Below are 17,134 nucleotides of genomic sequence, written 5' to 3'. Positions count from 1 at the left end.
CTAATTGGCTGTTACACTAGATTCGAGATATCCAAGTCGCGACTAAATTCGTAGCGCATACCTATTACGGCCATGACATGGAACGGGTCTAAATAAAGAACCGATCCCCTCGATCCATGCAACAGTCCATCCATGGATCAACTCTAATTATTATACAGTGTCCCCATCTCCTCCCTTACCCTTACAAATGAGAATAAACAAAACAAAGAGAATAGCACAGCTTATAGCTTATTGGCTTAAGAGCTTGGTTCTACAGCCATATCCATGTCTAGTTTATACCGGTTATACATGTAGCCCTTATTCCTTTATTGTCTTGTGCGTCGGAGTTACGTTGATCCACCCTCATTTCTATTCTACACATGTTACACTATGCAATTGGTCCCTCCACTAGGTCCAAATACTCCAATTCGCAAATCTTTACCCTTCCAGGGGGAACCAATATATAAGATCCATCGAACCATCCGCTTTCTCATTTTCTCAAGAATTTTATTTTCTTCCTCCCCTTTCGAAAACAATTCAGACTTCATTCTGATCACTCGCATCTACATTCCACACATTCTCCTCTCCTTCTCTCTCATTCATTCTCTTCATTCATTTCTCTTGACTGAAACAGAAACACTCCCTCCACCCCTATTTTACTATTTTATTGTATTTATCTATTTAATCAAGTGTTACTTTTATGTCCTCACAAAAATTTGTAAGTTTGACAGCATTCCACAACTGAGACAATTCTTGAGAAACAATTTTTAATCTGATTTGATCTGTCCCTCTTTCTCTCTCTCTCTCTCTCTCTCTTCTTTGTCCCTTCAAAAAACTAAATAGGATGGCGATGGCACGGCCATAAATCCAAATGCCCATTCAACCAACGATCTAGAGAACCAGACTGAGACTGATCGATGTGCAACACTAAACGAATCTGCTTCTGCCTCTGCCTCGATCTCAACTGTAAATAAAAATGTTCTCAACACAGCAACCACAGCAACCACAACAAGAAACGACATGGATGTAGACTTGGATAATAATAGTAATAATGCTACAGTCAGTCGTTTCACCCGTTTAAGAAGCTCTCACAACTTTTTAACCTTCACCGTCGGTCTGGCGATCTTTGTCGACATGGTCTGCTATGGTATCATCATGCCCTTGACCCCCTTTATTGTCGAACGTTTGGGCCTTAAATCAACAGCCAATGGTGCCTTGATTGCTTGTTTTGCTGTTGGAGTCTTGATCTCTTCACCCATTGCAGGTATCATTTCAGACAAAATGGCAAACAGACGCACTCCAATGATCGTTGGTTTGGTCGGACTGTTGCTTGCTACAATTCTCTTCATGGAGGGTATGGATCATTTCTGGGTAAGTTTGAACTTTCTCTTCTGTTTGTTGGCATCACACCTCCCTCTGCAAATTGTGATTGAATTAGTTGATATGGGTAGATACTTACTCTTCCCTGTTTCTCTTATTTTATTTATATATAAAAAACAGTTATTATTGATCTCCCGCTTTTGTGCTGGTGTAGCAGGAGGTACAATGATGACTTTAGGTCTTGCTCTACTCTCAGATACCTTTCCTTCTAATCAACTGGGTCAGGAGATGGGAAAAGTGATGATTGGTCAATCTCTGGGTCTGATGGTGGGACCACCCGTTGGAGGACTTCTTCAGGATAATGTGGGTGATAAAGCCCCTTACGTCTTCTGTATTGTCCTCATTGTTATCGATCTGGTCTGTCGTTTGTTGATTATCGAACCAAGAACTGCCAAAGTCAAAGCCATTCGAGAATTTCAGAAGCAACAGAAGCAGCAGCAGCAACAGCAACAACAGCAGCAACCAGCAACCGGTATTGTCGGTTCATTGGAGTCCTCCCCTTCTACGCCTGCTTCCGCACCTACCGCTGCCAAGGAGACAACTATTCTTGCTCTTTTGAGCAATTCGCGCCTACTCACTAGCTTGGCTATCGGCTTCACTCAAGCTTTTCTTATTGCTGGTATGTGTTTTTTTTTTTGTTTTTTTTTCTACAACCCTACATGAGGATCTGAAAAGTAGAGAATCAAACTTAACAGAGTATTATTATTATTATTATTATTCTTTCTTTCTTTTTTTTATAGCGCTTGAGCCAGTGCTGCCACTCTTCCTTGCAGATAAATTCGGCTTGTCCAAGACCAAGATTGGTATCATTTTCCTTGCCTTCAGTCTCCCATCGTTTATTTCACCGGTTGCGGGCTGGTTCTCTGATAAACATGGTGCGAAGATCATGTCCAGTGTCGCTATTGCGATCTGTGTAGTTCTTGTGGCAGTCCTTGGAATTCCTGGAATGCCCCTTTGGGCCATGATCATATTCTTGGTGGGAATCGGTGGTATGTGTGCCATCTTTTTGACTCCAATCATGGCGGAGGTCTCTGCAGTGGTCCGAGTGACGGGAGATGGGGATGGATTCGCTAGAGCCTTTTCAATACTTAATATGTGTTTCTCTTTGGGAATGGTTGTTGGACCCTTGTTGGGAGCTTTGATCTATCAGGAGACTAGTATGTTCTGGACTTGTATCTTGATCGCTGCTGTGACGCTTTTGTTGTTGCCCTTTGTAGTCTTGTATATGGGTGGTAAGGCACAGAAATTGAGAGATCAGGAACAATATGAAAGGGATATGCAAGCAGAGGATATGGTCCTGAATAAGATTCACAACCAAGGCACACTTCAAGAGATTCAGCTGGAACAGAAGCTGTGAAAGAAAAAAAAAAAAAAAAAAAACTCTTTACTCTCTCCTTTGTATTTTTTCTAGAACCACTCATAGTTGCTTTAAATATGTGTATACCCAAACACTCTACAATTTAATAAAAAAATGTATCGTGGAATTCATTTAATGTTCTCTCGCAATATTAAAAAAATTTTGGTGGCGATGAATGACTGCTTTTTACTTGCCTAAAGCCACATGCACGTGAGATTTGTTGTTGTTGTTGTTATTTTTTTTTTTTTTTCTAAAGCCTTGACAAAACACACCAAAGTGTTCCCCCCTCTCCATTTACAAAAACCTTTCCACTTTTTTTTTTTTTTTTTTTTTTTTTTTCTTCACATCCCCTTCATCCTTAACACCCGAATAACCAACTAGCCATGGGAAAGCTTCAAAAGAAGGGAAAGGCCGGAGCCGCCGTCAATTATATCACCCGTAACCAGGCTCTGAAAAAGCTTCAGGTTACTCTGGCTGATTTTCGGTAGGGAAGAGAGGAAAAGAAAAGACAGAAAGGAAAAGGAGGGGGAAAACAATTGCTTGCACTTATTTTATAATTTCTTTGCATTCTACCTCTTAATTATCATGTCATTATTTATCTCATTTTTCTTATTTGTATTCTCCATATCCTCAACTTTTTTTTTTTTTTTTTTTTTTTTTTCCCTGGATTTAATATGTAGCCATGGTTTCTACAATCTATTAGCTGATAATATCTCCCTAACTCGCGTTTTTTTTTTTATATATTTTATTTTATTTTTTTTAAAGTCGTCTCTGTATCTTGAAAGGAATTTATCCTCGGGAACCTAAAAACAAAAAGAAGGCCAACAAGGGCTCGACCGCTCCAGCGACATTTTACTATGCAAAGGATATTCAATATTTGATGCATGAACCCATCCTGAGCAAGTTCCGTGAATACAAGACCTTTGCCAAGAAGATGGCCAAGGTCATGTCCAAGGGTCAATACAGCACTGCAAAGACCTTGGCAGAGAACAAACCCATCTATACGTTGGATCATATCATCAAGGAACGTTACCCCACTTTTACAGATGCTCTCCGTGATCTGGATGATGCTCTCTGCATGGTCTTCTTATTCGCTACCATGCCCAAAACCGAAAAGATCAAAGCAGAGACCATTGAGAACTGTCAACGTCTCGCAGCAGAATTCCAACACTATGTACTACACACCAGGAGTTTACGTAAGGTCTTCTTGTCCATCAAAGGAATCTATTATCAAGCCGAGATCAAAGGTCAGACCATCAACTGGCTTGTCCCGTATCAATTTTCTCAGGATGTAAGTTTTTTATTTATTTATTTATTATTATTATTATTATTATTTTATTTAATATGTCTTAAGGAACCTTGGTTTATTATCTGTATTATTCTCAGCAACAGAAAGAAAAGCAAAAAAAAAAAAAAATATATATATATATATATATATATATATATAAACGATTCTAATCATTTTTCAACTACCTTGCTTAATTGATTTTATTATAACACCCCAAAAATAGGTCCCAACAGATGTCGACTTCCGTGTCATGTTGACATTCTTGGAGTTTTACCAAACCCTGTGTGGATTCGTCAACTTTAAATTATATTCGGATGTCAACCTTGTCTATCCTCCTGCATTGGATCTCAAGTTGGATGAAGGCGGTGCAGGAATGAACGCCTTGATTATCGAATCCACACAGTCGGCTGCCAACATTGCAAAGACTTTAAATGTACCCGAAGCTTCTATTTCTTCATCATCATCTTCATTATCATCATCATTATCCAAGGAAGAAAAACAACGTCTGGAAGAATCAGAAAAACGTCTCAAGACCCTCTCCAATAAGATTGCACATATTCAAGAATCCAACTCATATGAGACCACAAATGGAAATTCATCATCAAGTAAAAACAATAACGATAATGATAACGATAACGACAACGAGGATACCATGGACGAATTCCCAGCACCACTTCCTAATCTGGACGGGTCTTCCTCCGATACTGTCACCTTTTCCGATATTCAGAAAGCGTCTCAACATTTGACTCAATTCCAATCTCTCTTCAGTCAATGTTACATCTTCCTATCCCGTGAGGTCCCTCGCTACTCACTCGAGTTTATTCTTCGTGCCTGTGGAGGACATGTGGGCTGGGATCCTGTTCTGGGGGAGGGCTCGCCTTTTAAGGAGAATGATGACAGAATCACCCATCAAATTAGCGATCGTCCCACACAGGGACATCGGTTCTTGAACCGTCATTATGTTCAACCCCAATGGGCTTATGATTCCATCAACGCTGGTAAAATCCTAGCAGCAGATCCTTATCATGTCGGCAAGACCTTGCCTCCTCATTTGTCACCCTTTGTGGAGGCCAAGGAAGGTGATTACATTCCTGATCAGAATCAATTCGAAGGTCAAACCGAAGATCTGGAGATTGAGAGTGCTGAGGAGGATGAAGAAGAGGAGGATGAAGAAGAGGAGGATGAGGATGAAGATGAAGACGAAGACGAAGAAGGAGAGGAGGAAGAAGAAGAGGAAGATACCGAGGTAATATATAAACATATGTTGCTGAATGTGCAATATGTATACTCACGGACTTTTTTTTTTTTTTTTTTTTTTTTTTTGCAAAAAAAGAAAAGGACTAATTTTTTTTTTTTTTTTTTTTTTTTTTTTTTTCATTATTATTGACTAATGCCAAATCTTTTAGCATAAGGATCTCCATCAAAGGGAGTTGGAGGCTGAAGCTAAAGGTGTTGCCTTTACAGAGTTTGAGGCCAAGGAAAACAAGAAGAATGCCAAGAAGACCAAGGCTGTTACTGCTGCTGCTGATGTGGCACCCGTAACACGATCTGCTGGCAAGAAGCGTACTGCTGCAGAGGCTGAAGAAGCCGAGGCAAAGGAGTTGGCCAAGATCATGATGACCAATAAGCAACAGAAATTGTACAACAAGATCCAATATGGCAAGAACAAGAAGGCTGCTGAGGTCGAGAAGTTGACCAAGAAGAAGGAGCAATTGGCCAAGGAAGCCAAGGCCGCCAATAAGAAGGCCAGGAAGTAAAATAAAAATTACATTATATACATTTACATTTACATTTACATTAACATTACATTACAATACTTAAAAGCAAAAAAACCAAAAGATTTTTTCTTTCTCTCCTCATAAACTCACTATTCATTTTGCATAGCAGCTTCTGTCTCTCTCTCTCTCTCTCTCTCTCTCTCTCTCTCTCTCTCTTTTTCTTATTTTCCACACATAGGTTTAGAAATAATTAAAATAAAGGCAAAAGTAATAATAATAATAATAATAATAATAATAATAATAGATATAGATAGGATTGACCTGCGCTCATGATGGTAACGCGACGTCTCAACAGACATGGCTTAATCACACTACTGCCTCAACGTTACGCTCACGTAGTTCACCACTAGAGATTAAATTGTCATCTTCGTTTCCTTCCATTCCGTTTGCTTTGAACGCTGCGGCGACTATACCTGCGCGTTCTATTCCACAACACATTTGTACGGAACTTACACTACCTTCTATTTCCTTTTATCCAAACCGTTACAAGGTGAGTGCAGGCAACCAGGACCAAGGGCACACTGACATTTTTATTTTATAAAAAAAAAAAAAAAGGAAATAAAAGTACACAGAAAGGAGTGCTTGTAGCTTCTTTCTGGGTATGGAACCTATTTAGCAAGATTATAACCTACACAAACTCATAGTGGAAAATTGTGAAAGTTCGGTCTAATTCAATGTTCCGTGATTATTCAATTGGTTAAAGATAGTTTTAAAAGGTTATTGGCTCATGAATCGATTTTAAACATCGCTAGTAGCTATTTTTCCTGAGAAGTCTTTGTTGATCATGGATGTTGGCAATGATGGCAATACTTCTCAATAAAAGGATACATCGAAACAGCGCTTGCAAAGCTCTCCCACAAATTGCTGCAATATATCGTTTATTGACATGTCTTTCAACACTCACTACTGTTGCTTCACCAACATTGGTTTCTTATCCGCCCTATCAGACGAGCCTGATTGCTCATGTGCTCGCTTGATGCCTTACACACTATCGAGAAAGTCAACCACTCCTCCTGGAAGAAGACTCTGCATATTGCTCCTATCAATAATCATAAGGAGTTGCATCGATGGTATGTCGTCATCCTTGAGGACTTGATTGCCATCGGCTCCACAATCGGGCTCTGTACGCCAAAGACTATCATCCCAGCTCTCTCGAGGTGTTTTTACAACCATAGGGTGAACGTAGATCAAGCCAAAGTACTTTCCGCCAGGGCAGTATGAGGCCAAATTCGGAAGATGATGCTTGAGTTTGCTCTCATGTATCGTCAACCGTGCCTCCTCTACTTTTCCTGGAGAAATATCTTGAGAGAGCTTCGTCTGGACAAACACAGGGTAGAGCTGATCATCAATTCGTAGAACAAAGACTATATCCGGTCCCGAAAGAGACGACTCTGGGTAGTAAAAAGGCGGTACCGCAGAGCCACCCCACATCGAGCTATGCTTGTAGTGTGCCTCTAAAAAATCGCCCATAGTCAGAGCCTCCATGTATCGAACCCTCCAATCATAATCTTCCCATCCGACAATCGTTGCTTTATGTTTGAACAAATGCCTGAGAAAAGCAACAGGCTCAAATTCAGGGATAGGGCTTTTAAGTTTTGGCGTAGGTTGATGCTTAGCAGCCTTGGGGATCGAGAATAATTCTTGCTTGAGCTGTTTATTATGGAAAGCGTAAACCAGATCCAAGGGTGCGTGCAGCTCAAAGATCCTTTCTTCAGGTTGTCGACCCTGTAAGTCTTGATACTATTCCCTGAAGTGCACATAGAAGTCATAGTCCTCATGCTTGATAAAGTTGTAGGCAGCCTGGAATATAAATGGCTCATCAATAACCGTGTAGAATGACTTCCCAAAAACCGTGCTGGTAGCTACATTGCGGAGACAGCCGAAAGCGCTCTCAACCAAGATCGGCTTCTCTCCTTGTAAGCTCCATGGCAGTCCCAGAGAGGCTCGATAAACAATAGTTTGCTTGAGGACGTGCTTGAGTTCGACAGCATCCCCGAACCTGATTGGATCCTTCGCAACTTTGTCGATCGTCCTTTTGATAGCTGAGCAAATATCCCCAGGCATGTGAAGTTGCTTAGGATAGTTTACCAAAGATCGAACTCGGCCTTCAATAGCTTCTTTCCAGTATGATGGAGATCCGGTAGTGATGATATCCTCGATTGTCGTAATGATTGGACGGTATCGGCCTCGAAGGCTGAAAAACAACTCCTGGGCAGCTGCCTCTGGTATTAATGTATGAAGCATCACCTTGTCGTCCTCGTTCATCATGTTTCCAAGACTGTTGATGTACAGAGCCACCTGGCCCACTGATTCCCAGCCTGGGAAGTCCATAATTCAGTATTCGATATGACCAAAGTATTTTGAAGTGCTCGAGCTTCCTAATACTTCAATCTCATCTTCACTGATGGCTGCGCCACATGTCACCACGCAGTAGTCTTGTCTACTTCGTGATATGTTCCTAAGCCCATAAATAATAGGTGAGAGAATCGGCCTAGGAGTTCTGGAATCCGCGTGCGACACAAAGCATTCTCTTCCATGATCATTCAGGGCTTGCGCTTCATCAAGGACAACGAGAAGCTTGTTCGTTGGAGAATTAGAGGCAAGTGAGGAGATCGGCCTTTAACCTGAGTAAACCGACCATGTAATAGGTACTCCAAGCTTATGAGAACGATAACCGGTCTCTGGTCATGATAGGCGCGTAGTATAGCCGTGAAAACATCGTCAAAGACATCTGATACATCGGTGTTAAAGGCTCCTGGGCACATTTGGAGCAACATCCAACGCTCGCAAGTAAATGAATCATTGCAGCCGATACTCAGACAGTAATGCAGAACCATAAGACGCGAAATAAGTAAACAGTTTGTAATCGCCTGGATATTGGGGCCATTCTGAACCTTATCGGACGAAAGGTACTGCTTCGACCTCTTCATTGCTGACTTGAACAAAGTAACAACGTCCATTGAACCTCTGTCCGACTGACTGCCATTAAAGTAGAACCCCCCAGTTCTGTGCAAGCATTTCCACGACTGCTCTCGCCTTTCCACATCCACTCTCGCCGAAAAAAGTGATAATGTCGTTATTCTGAAACCTGCTGATCGTATCTAGCGCTGTTACAGAAGGAGGTGTCGTTATCGTCTCATGTGGTTTTCTTGGATGTATGAGATAGAGAGCAGGCTGAGGTAACTCAGGGCTGAAATATCTTGATCGGAGCCAGGCCCGTGGTAAGCCTTTGACACAACAGTCTGCGTCAGGGAGCTTAATGTCACCCTTCACGTATGAATGAAGGAAACGTGAAATTGGAGTGTCCGCATGGAAGACCTTCTTCTCGATATTCTCTAGTTCCCTATTGACTACAATGAATGCAAGATATTAACCGCAAATCCATACCAAAACCGGATTGCGGTCTTGAAAGGATAGTGCCATCAACTTACATGCTTCTTGCACTAGCCTTGGCGGCCCTGGCGCTGCTTTTTGAGTAGGTTGCTCTGAAGGGTAACCCGAAGAGGAACATGAAGGTAATTAGAAGCGGCATCACTATAATCAGTAATGTTAATCAACAACATCATGCAAAAAATTTAGAGAGAGCATATCAGTTGATCCCTTACCTGCTGATGGACGCTGAACAATGACGTGAATAGTCTTCTCGGGCAGAGGTGATGTGCCAAATACCTTGGAGACCTTGCTTGATCCTCTGGTGAGTGACTCCTTTGATCCAACATTGGTGAGATTGACTGTGGTGCCTTCACCAGGGACCGAGACCTTATGAAGGATGAGTTCGTAGGCATTAATACCCTGAAAAGCGTCTTTTTTCTCCTTGATTGCCTTTTTGAGGTGGCTGATAGTCTTCTGGGGATTTATGTCCACTGGGAATGCGGTAGACTCCCCGTTAGGGATGCAAAGGAGTGAAATTTTGTCCATCATCGGTGTGATTAATAGACAAAAAAGTGAGTTGGCTGGTGAAAGTAGAAAGGAAGATCAAATACAGTCGTGTGGCCTTCAAAAGGAAGGAAGGAGAAGAGTAATGAGGGTGATAAAAGCTAAAAGTGAGCAAGGTAATATAAAGAGAACTAATGTAGAGAGAGCCATGCCGACAGATCTGCTCCTATTATACCGATATTTCATTTCAGCCGCTGTCAATCCAGACGTAACATGCATTTGCCACCAGCCGTTTCTTATTACGTAAATATTAAATATTTGTGACTGTACACATCTGATAGACAGGATTATTTTTTACCCTGTCACTGAATAAATAGCGATAAGGGCAATCGTGTCTTCTTTTCATGCATGCTCACTAGCTTTGACAGCGATCCGTTTTTTCTTCTTTTTTATATGGAAAAATGCTGGCATTATATCAATTATTGGCGTCGCTTGTAGAAAGGGTAGATCGAGGAAGTCAATTATCAAAGAAGCTGCATGATACCTTGTTTATTTTTCTTTTTCTTTTTATTTTTTTGACTGTAATTTAATATAGAGAAGATGTTCAATGTGCTCTTTATTCAAAGGTTCAGACCATTGGACACATTTGCACTTTGGGCTACACTTTCTATAGGACCTGTAACAGGCGTGCCGACCTTCCGAGGAGCAATGACTTTTTTTATAGACGCAGTTTTACCTCCGCTTTTTCTTGAAGCTGCGGATATTTTCCGATTGGCTGACTTTTTCATCAAAGAAAGTCTCCATGTTCAGGAGATCAATATAGACAAGGACATCGTTTCCATCCACACAGCTTTCACACTTGGAAGCACCAAATGGATGCGCGGGGTGCCATCATGGGAAGTGACAATCCCACTGGACGACAGAACTCGAGTCAATCTGGATTGGTGGACAAACCAACTCAAGGAGTGGAACGGAACATCATGGATTCAATCGCCAGCTCAAATGGACGTGTACACAGACGCCTCCGGCCAAGGTTGGGGGATTGTCATAGGATAACGCACTTGGATAGGGCTATGGCCACCAGACATACCTCACCAATACATCAATCTAAAAGAATTACTAGCCATGTACTACGCAGCCACTCTTCCTCAAACACAAGGAAGAATGCTCAGCCTAGTAATCGACAACACAACCACCACCGCTTACATCAACCGGTTCGGCGGAACTCGCTCACAACCTCTGATTGATCTGGCGGACAAAATTTGGAAGTATTGTCTAGCAACAGACATGAGACCCAGGACCACATACGTGCCATCGGTATTCAATCCAGCAGGTGCACCATCGCACCGGATGCAAGCACGGCTCGAATGGAGGCTGGGCTCGTCAATCTAGACCAGCAGTGGGGCCCCCACCTTATCGCCCAACAATCAGCTTCATCGGTTCATGACATGGAAACCTCATCCTTTGACGGTGGACTTCGACACGTTGAGACACAAGTGGAGCCACTTGCGCAATCTTTACATCTGTCCTCCATGGAACTTACTTTCGCCTTTATACATCTTTTTTTTATTTTTGATTTTTGATTTTTTTGCAATAAAAAAAGATTGTGCAATTACGAAATTGATGGACTTTACTTTAAGGAACAGCGAGAAATAATCTATGGCCAAAAGTATAATTCATTCGATCAAATAGAACCAAGTGTTTCAAACAGTACCAGGACACCTTGGTTTTCGATTTACGCCCTTCAATCAAAAAGGGCCAAAGCCGCGTTCACTTTAAGGGCCTCTGACAGTGCCAGACTTTCTTCTTCACCAACTAAATTGTCCCACAAGTCCAAACTGGTCAAGGTTGTGTTAATCCTGAGTGCCTCTAGAAACGCCAGAGCTCCTTCTTTCTTAATTAGGTTTTGGCTCAAGCCCAAAATGGTCAAAGTAGTGTTAACCTTGAGCGCCTCTGAGAGTGCCAGAGCTCCTTCATTCCTTACTCCGTTACCTCCCAAATTCAAATCTGTCAATACTTTGTTGGTCTTGAGCGCCTCTGATAGCGCCAGAATTCCTTCCTTCTCAAGTGAGTTGTCGTGCAGGTCCAAAAAAGCCAACCCCGTATTGACCTTGAGCGCTTCTGCCAGCGTTAGAGCACCTTCCCTCCCAATCGAGTTGCCACGCAAGCCCAAAGTGACCAAAGTCGTGTTACTCTTGAGCGCCTCCAACAGTACCACAGCCCCTTTCTCCTCAATCAAGTTCCAGTTCAAGTTCAAAGTAGTTAACGTGGTATTAATCTTGAGTGCCTTTGAGAGTGCCAGAGCTCCTTTATGTCCAATTGAGTTCTCGCGCAAGCTCAAAGAGGTCAGAGCTGTGTTAGTCTTTAGCGCTTCTGATAGCGCCAGGGCCCCTTTATCCCCAATTGAGTTGCCCTCCAAGTCCAAGACGAGCAAAGTCGTATTGGTCTTGAGTGAATTCACAAGTACTCGAAAATCATTAGCTTCAACTCCTTGAGGTTCCATCTCAAAGGATAACTTATGAAGGTGCGATGCGCTTCTAGGCTCTAAACGAGAGAGCTCTATGAGGTCCGGTGAGAGGGCAATATGAATCACCCTCATACTGTTAAGCTCAATTATACGAATAAGTGCTTCATATCGTGTGGATCTTGGAACTGCATTCCCGCTGCTGCTTTCTTGAGATAGTCCAAGTTCAAGTCGTAGGATTGATATACCCGACACCTTCAATGCTCTCTCAAGTGCTTCAAGGGTAGCTTCGGACCAATCCCAGTTGAGTGTGATATCCAACTCATAAACACATCTTGCATTGGCCAGAGCATTGAGGAATACTTTAGCTCTAGTACTAGACTCCAATTTGACCATCGCTTTGCCAAGATGCATGTTGTATTTGCCTCCATTCAGAGCAATTTCACATAAGAGTGCTTTCTGCCCTTTCTCTCTATAATCCAAGTGAAAGTGGTCGGCACAAATCCATCTAACATGCCCCACTTCAGTTGTAGTCCTGTACAAGTTACAAATTTGTCTGTATTTATCACTGGTTTGAAGGAATGTGCCCAGCTGGCGAAGGTCTGCTCCTTCAAGCACCTCATAGTCATCAAATGTGTTGATGTTAATCAAGGCCGGATACTCAGCAGAGAGTGCTTTCATGTAGTCGAGCGATTTATCGATACCGGCGTTGGTCAGATTTGGGATAGGTCTCAGAGAAGTGGGCGAGAGCATCCTCAACTTGAGCCACTCTAAAAGGATCACCATGTGCTTTCCATACTTGCGGAAGAACTCCATGCTGTATTGGATCTCATATTCTTCATGTTTGACAATATGGATTTGGTCGTGGCTGTCTTTTCTTGTCTTTATGGAGTGGTCTCCATATTCACAAAGAAAATAGAGGCGGACCTTGTTCCTCAAGACATTCGTTGGATCCCATTTGGTGCTGTCGACGGGCAAAATGATAAATAGTCGAGAAAGTGGATATTCATACAGCTCATAGTTCTGGGCAAGGATAGCTTCAGCATGCTTTTGAAGGATGGTAGCCCTGTCGGGAGCTTGATTAGCATGCTCCTGAATGATGGTGGGCCTGCTAAGAGCTTGGTGTTGCAAATTAATGATCTTTTCATCTTTTTCTTTGGATTCCAGTCGCAGCTTGAGCACCTCTAGTTGCAGCTTAGTTACTTTATCATTCTCCTTAGCCTTCAGTCGCAAGCTATGCATCTCTGATTGCAATTTAAGCATCCCTTCGTCTCTCTTTTTGACATACAGTAGTAAGATTTCAATCTGCTCAAGGTCAGATTTGGTCATTCCTTTTTGCGTATTTTCGTGAGTAACAAGAGATGAGCTGAAAGATTGAATCAAGACTGATAATGATTGAAGAAGCTCCTGAGAGGCCAGATATACTGACTTCTTCAAGGTAGGCAAACTGATAGTGGTGTCGCTGCCACTGTTACTGTCGCTGTTGAGGCTATTATTAATGTTGCAGGGCTTTGGTCCTTCTGCAACGACGTCCAGGACCTTGTCAGGATAAAAGGCAATGCGCAGAGGATCGATTCTAATAGAAGAATAAAAGACATGCTAGATTGGTCTCTCGCTTTTTTTTTTTTTTTAGAGTAATTGAAAAGGTATCACGATAAAACAACATACCTGTTGCCACTGCCATCTACTAGGAAAGGGATGAGGCTCCCATCCAACATGAATCGATGTGCATCTGGAAACACATTTCGAATGTCTTGCAAAGTCACGTAGAATGACGAGTTGCTGCCATTGCTTCTGGAAGTAGGTGCAATTCTGACGCAAACTTTTTCAATGATGTCGCTGTTGGCCTTTCGGAGTTGTTGGAACTGATCTTTCATCATTTTCATTGAAGGGAATGCATCCGACAATCTCATCAAGGAACGCGGGCAATGAAGAGAGGCGTTATTTCAGTTGGTGTAACAACGAATCATCGTCAGTGCGTCAATTTTTTTTTGGTTTCCTTTTTAGTTCGTCAATCACTGCCGGTGGTCACGTAGTCTGAAAGGATTGTCTGCACAGTAAACGAAGATCAACAGTGATTGGAAACAATAATAACAGAAAAAGGGCTATTTTTTCCTGTTATCAAAGAAACACCTCTCTTTGCCTCAACGTCTCTAGTAAATTAATGTTATAGGGGAGACACTATACTTTATTTGGTCATCTTTTTATCATTATACTATGTCAAGCCATGTCATTTGATCCACAGGGCATCGCTACCACCGGTGAGAATCGCTTCACTATTTTCTATTCAACTCTGAAAAAGGCTCAGATCTTACAAAAAAAAAAAAAAAAAAAAAAAAAAAAATTGCGACCATTTTTGTCCGCAATATGGGATATGGGTCATGTCATGTGTTGTCCGCTTCGTTTGATCAGTACTCCAGCGATGATGGCTGATTCTGGATTGTGAGCTTGCAATAAAAATAAACTCCATCTCGTTTGGTCAGCGATTCTGATATTTTCTATTCAAAAAGTGATGGCCGAACCGCTTTGGCAGCTGATCTCGATATTTCGCCGCGACGAGGGAAATACTGTAATTGGCTCCTAATGTATCAAGGTTATTCAATAAAGTATAAGAATCACTGACCAAATGGAGCGGACAATACATGAGTTATTGATCACACGACATGAAGAAATTGGAGTGAAAAGGACATAAAAGAAAGCTTTTCTCTCACCCTTTTATCACAAACACAATCCTACTACCAACATTGGGGTCGATGGCCCTTATCCTATCCTGAACAAGAAAGGGTACGGCTCCGTTATCTGTTATCGGTCTGCCGAATCTCTCAACCCTTCGATGCACTCGGACTGTCAGCACGCCGGGGAAACGGCACTGGTTTCGGTGCGCCTTTTCAGCTATTCTGTCAAAACAGTCTTTCCCCCGAGGTGTTTTCGATGATACCGTGGATCAAAGTCCCAGATGCGTCAGATGAGGAAATACTGCTATTGCCTAAATGCTCAACATTCGCGGCAAGACCTTGATGCAGCCGATCGCTGGTAAACAATATTATTTTGAATTGCTGTATTCCTGTTCCGAAACCTATTTATTCAACCTTTTTTTTATTATTTTTTATTTCACTTTAGGAGTAGAGATCCTCTGCCAACACCAAGGGGGTTCGAGGAGAAATATTACCCGAACTATTTCTCTGAAAAAGAAGGTTACCATTTTTGATTACCGAGGTCAAAAAGCCAGAGTAAATTGCCAGGTGTCCCCTATTATTCAGATTCCTTGTTTGTGCGCCTTTCTCCCTCTCTTCGCGTTTAATTAAAGTAATTACGGTCAATTTTATTTATTTGATTGATTGATTGATTGATTGATGGCTGATGACTCGTTTACGCGTCTGATTGCCATCCATTTTCTCTGCACCTTTTTTTTACTTCACTCTGTACACCTCTCTGCGCATTTTTTTTTTCTTGCTTCTGCACGCCCTTTTTTAGTCGTGTCCACTGCTCTTACTGCACACCGCTTTATTTATTTATTTTTTTGACTCTCTCCGGGAACCAACTTATTTTCTCTCTCTTTGCACCTTTTTTTTTTTAAAGGTGGAGGGGTCGGAACAATGGTGTTCAACTCCATCCACATCTTCTGCATTCTTTCGCACTTTTTTCTTTATCTCTCTTCCTCGATTTATCACACATGTATTCTCAAGGAAAGCAATGTTTTTTAATCAGCATATCTCTCTCACTTCACTCTCGATTCTGTCTTTTCCCTCCTCTTTTCTCTCTATTGAGTACTTGTAGACTTGTTTAATCGTTAATCTATTACTAAGAGGATTACTATTTGTTCATAATTCATTTCTGTTCAGGTGACTGTAGACCCCAGGCCAGACTAAGGCATGTAATTGATTCACTTGATCGCGCTTTGAAACACTATATCGCACGTAGCTTCGCTTCCTTAGCTCCGGTTGATATACTTCCGGCTCAACTGAGCGGGGGTAGCTATGATATTGGTGGTCACCAGAGAGCTTTGCATGGTAACGCCGACAGTGGCGCCTTGTGATCGATCTGTTTGATTGGCGACATTTTCGACTTTTGAATTTGATTAGTAATAGTATAATCTCTAATTGGATTTCCTTACCCTTTCCTTGTATGATATCATAGGAGATGACAGTACCAAAAGTCCATATAAATGGGTGACTACCAAGACTCCACATCAAGAACATGTGTGCTTCCCCAATTTCGTGAGACGTTTCAAATTGACAGACAAAGAATCTGCAATCAAGATGTTTGAAGACCTTTTGGAAGTTCCTGTCCTTCGCAGTAAAAGAAGGAGTAAATTAAAAGATAACTCTGACAAATTCAGACAACATTCAGAGGATCAATTCTGGTCCCACTACTCAGACATCAAGACAAAAATCACATCACTCAATGCAGGCACAATTGTACACGACCTTGGGCTTCATCAACAAAGAATTGCATCTGAACGGTTAATGGGAGAATATGGCGAGCTTTTGAGGGGTCATATTACGAGATTGCGTCAGATTCATCTGAATCTGACAGTAAAAAAAATCGAAGGAATGTTAGCAGAACGCTCAAGCCTACCATCAATAGTCGAAGCCTTCCCAATGGTAATTTGTATCGCAATATCGTATTAATGCTGATGAGACAGCTATTATTAGTATTAAAAGTTACTCAAGGACTATTTGAGTAGGTTTGGCATGCACTGAACCAAGACTACTTGTCAGCAGCGCAGGAGTAGGTTAGGAGTATCAAGCAAGTGACGAGCTAATTGAAACCATGCGGGACGGGATCCGAGATCACTTCCGCTACTTCCGGGGCTGGAAGTCATGATAAAATGTACATGTCCCTCTACCTATTTCTCTTTGGTGCAGGCACAGGGAAATCAAGAAACGCTTCAGAATTTCATAGGACAGCATTGCGCAAACGGACACCAAGACGTCAATGTTTAATAGGCGCCATTGGACCATTAATTGCAGCAAGGAGATCATAAATTTACGGGAGCACAAGGATATCAT

The 17,134-nt window shown here is 41.9% G+C and overlaps 6 protein-coding genes across 6 annotated transcripts; 2 read left to right on the top strand and 4 right to left on the bottom strand.

Annotated features, from left to right (window-relative positions):
- Positions 1-999: 999 nt before the first annotated feature.
- BCR41DRAFT_311573 (major facilitator superfamily domain-containing protein) lies at positions 1,000-2,716 on the top strand (the record flags this gene model as incomplete). Its single annotated transcript, XM_022021040.1, has 3 exons — positions 1,000-1,350; positions 1,480-1,978; positions 2,100-2,716. 3 exons carry the CDS (start codon positions 1,000-1,002, stop codon positions 2,714-2,716), a joined length of 1,467 nt encoding a protein of 488 aa, XP_021877649.1.
- Positions 2,717-3,099: 383 nt separating this feature from the next.
- Positions 3,100-5,761, top strand: BCR41DRAFT_311575 (Pescadillo N-terminus-domain-containing protein; the record flags this gene model as incomplete). Its single annotated transcript, XM_022021041.1, has 5 exons — positions 3,100-3,200; positions 3,482-4,007; positions 4,228-4,437; positions 4,495-5,250; positions 5,417-5,761. The coding sequence occupies 5 exons, from the start codon at positions 3,100-3,102 to the stop codon at positions 5,759-5,761; spliced, it is 1,938 nt and encodes a 645-aa protein (XP_021877648.1).
- Positions 5,762-6,763: 1,002 nt separating this feature from the next.
- Positions 6,764-9,703, bottom strand: BCR41DRAFT_412796 (hypothetical protein; the record flags this gene model as incomplete). The annotated part of the gene is made up of 7 exons (XM_022029479.1): positions 6,764-7,507; positions 7,541-8,100; positions 8,134-8,359; positions 8,407-8,757; positions 8,780-9,125; positions 9,214-9,316; positions 9,388-9,703. The coding sequence occupies 7 exons, from the start codon at positions 9,701-9,703 to the stop codon at positions 6,764-6,766; spliced, it is 2,646 nt and encodes an 881-aa protein (XP_021877647.1).
- A 1,569-nt stretch (positions 9,704-11,272) lies between these two features.
- Positions 11,273-14,056, bottom strand: BCR41DRAFT_425122 (hypothetical protein). The gene is made up of 2 exons (XM_022030541.1): positions 13,791-14,056; positions 11,273-13,698 (listed from the first exon to the last, which is right to left on the bottom strand). Exons 1-2 carry the CDS (start codon positions 14,033-14,035, stop codon positions 11,403-11,405), a joined length of 2,541 nt encoding a protein of 846 aa, XP_021877646.1. The 5' UTR covers positions 14,036-14,056; the 3' UTR covers positions 11,273-11,402.
- Positions 14,057-14,620: 564 nt separating this feature from the next.
- BCR41DRAFT_374015 (hypothetical protein) lies at positions 14,621-15,562 on the bottom strand (the record flags this gene model as incomplete). Its single annotated transcript, XM_022026835.1, has 5 exons — positions 14,621-14,702; positions 14,834-15,014; positions 15,061-15,198; positions 15,292-15,371; positions 15,537-15,562. The coding sequence occupies 5 exons, from the start codon at positions 15,560-15,562 to the stop codon at positions 14,621-14,623; spliced, it is 507 nt and encodes a 168-aa protein (XP_021877645.1).
- Positions 15,563-15,943: 381 nt separating this feature from the next.
- Positions 15,944-17,134, bottom strand: BCR41DRAFT_412795 (hypothetical protein; the record flags this gene model as incomplete). Its single annotated transcript, XM_022029478.1, has 3 exons — positions 15,944-16,411; positions 16,701-16,767; positions 16,929-17,134. 3 exons carry the CDS (start codon positions 17,132-17,134, stop codon positions 15,944-15,946), a joined length of 741 nt encoding a protein of 246 aa, XP_021877644.1.

Source organism: Lobosporangium transversale, assembly GCF_002105155.1.
Source record: "Lobosporangium transversale strain NRRL 3116 chromosome Unknown BCR41scaffold_45, whole genome shotgun sequence".
Classification (NCBI taxonomy): Eukaryota; Fungi; Mortierellomycota; class Mortierellomycetes; order Mortierellales; family Mortierellaceae; genus Lobosporangium; species Lobosporangium transversale.
The sequence above is the reverse complement of the archived record's forward strand: the minus strand, read 5'-3'. Positions and strand labels throughout refer to the sequence as shown.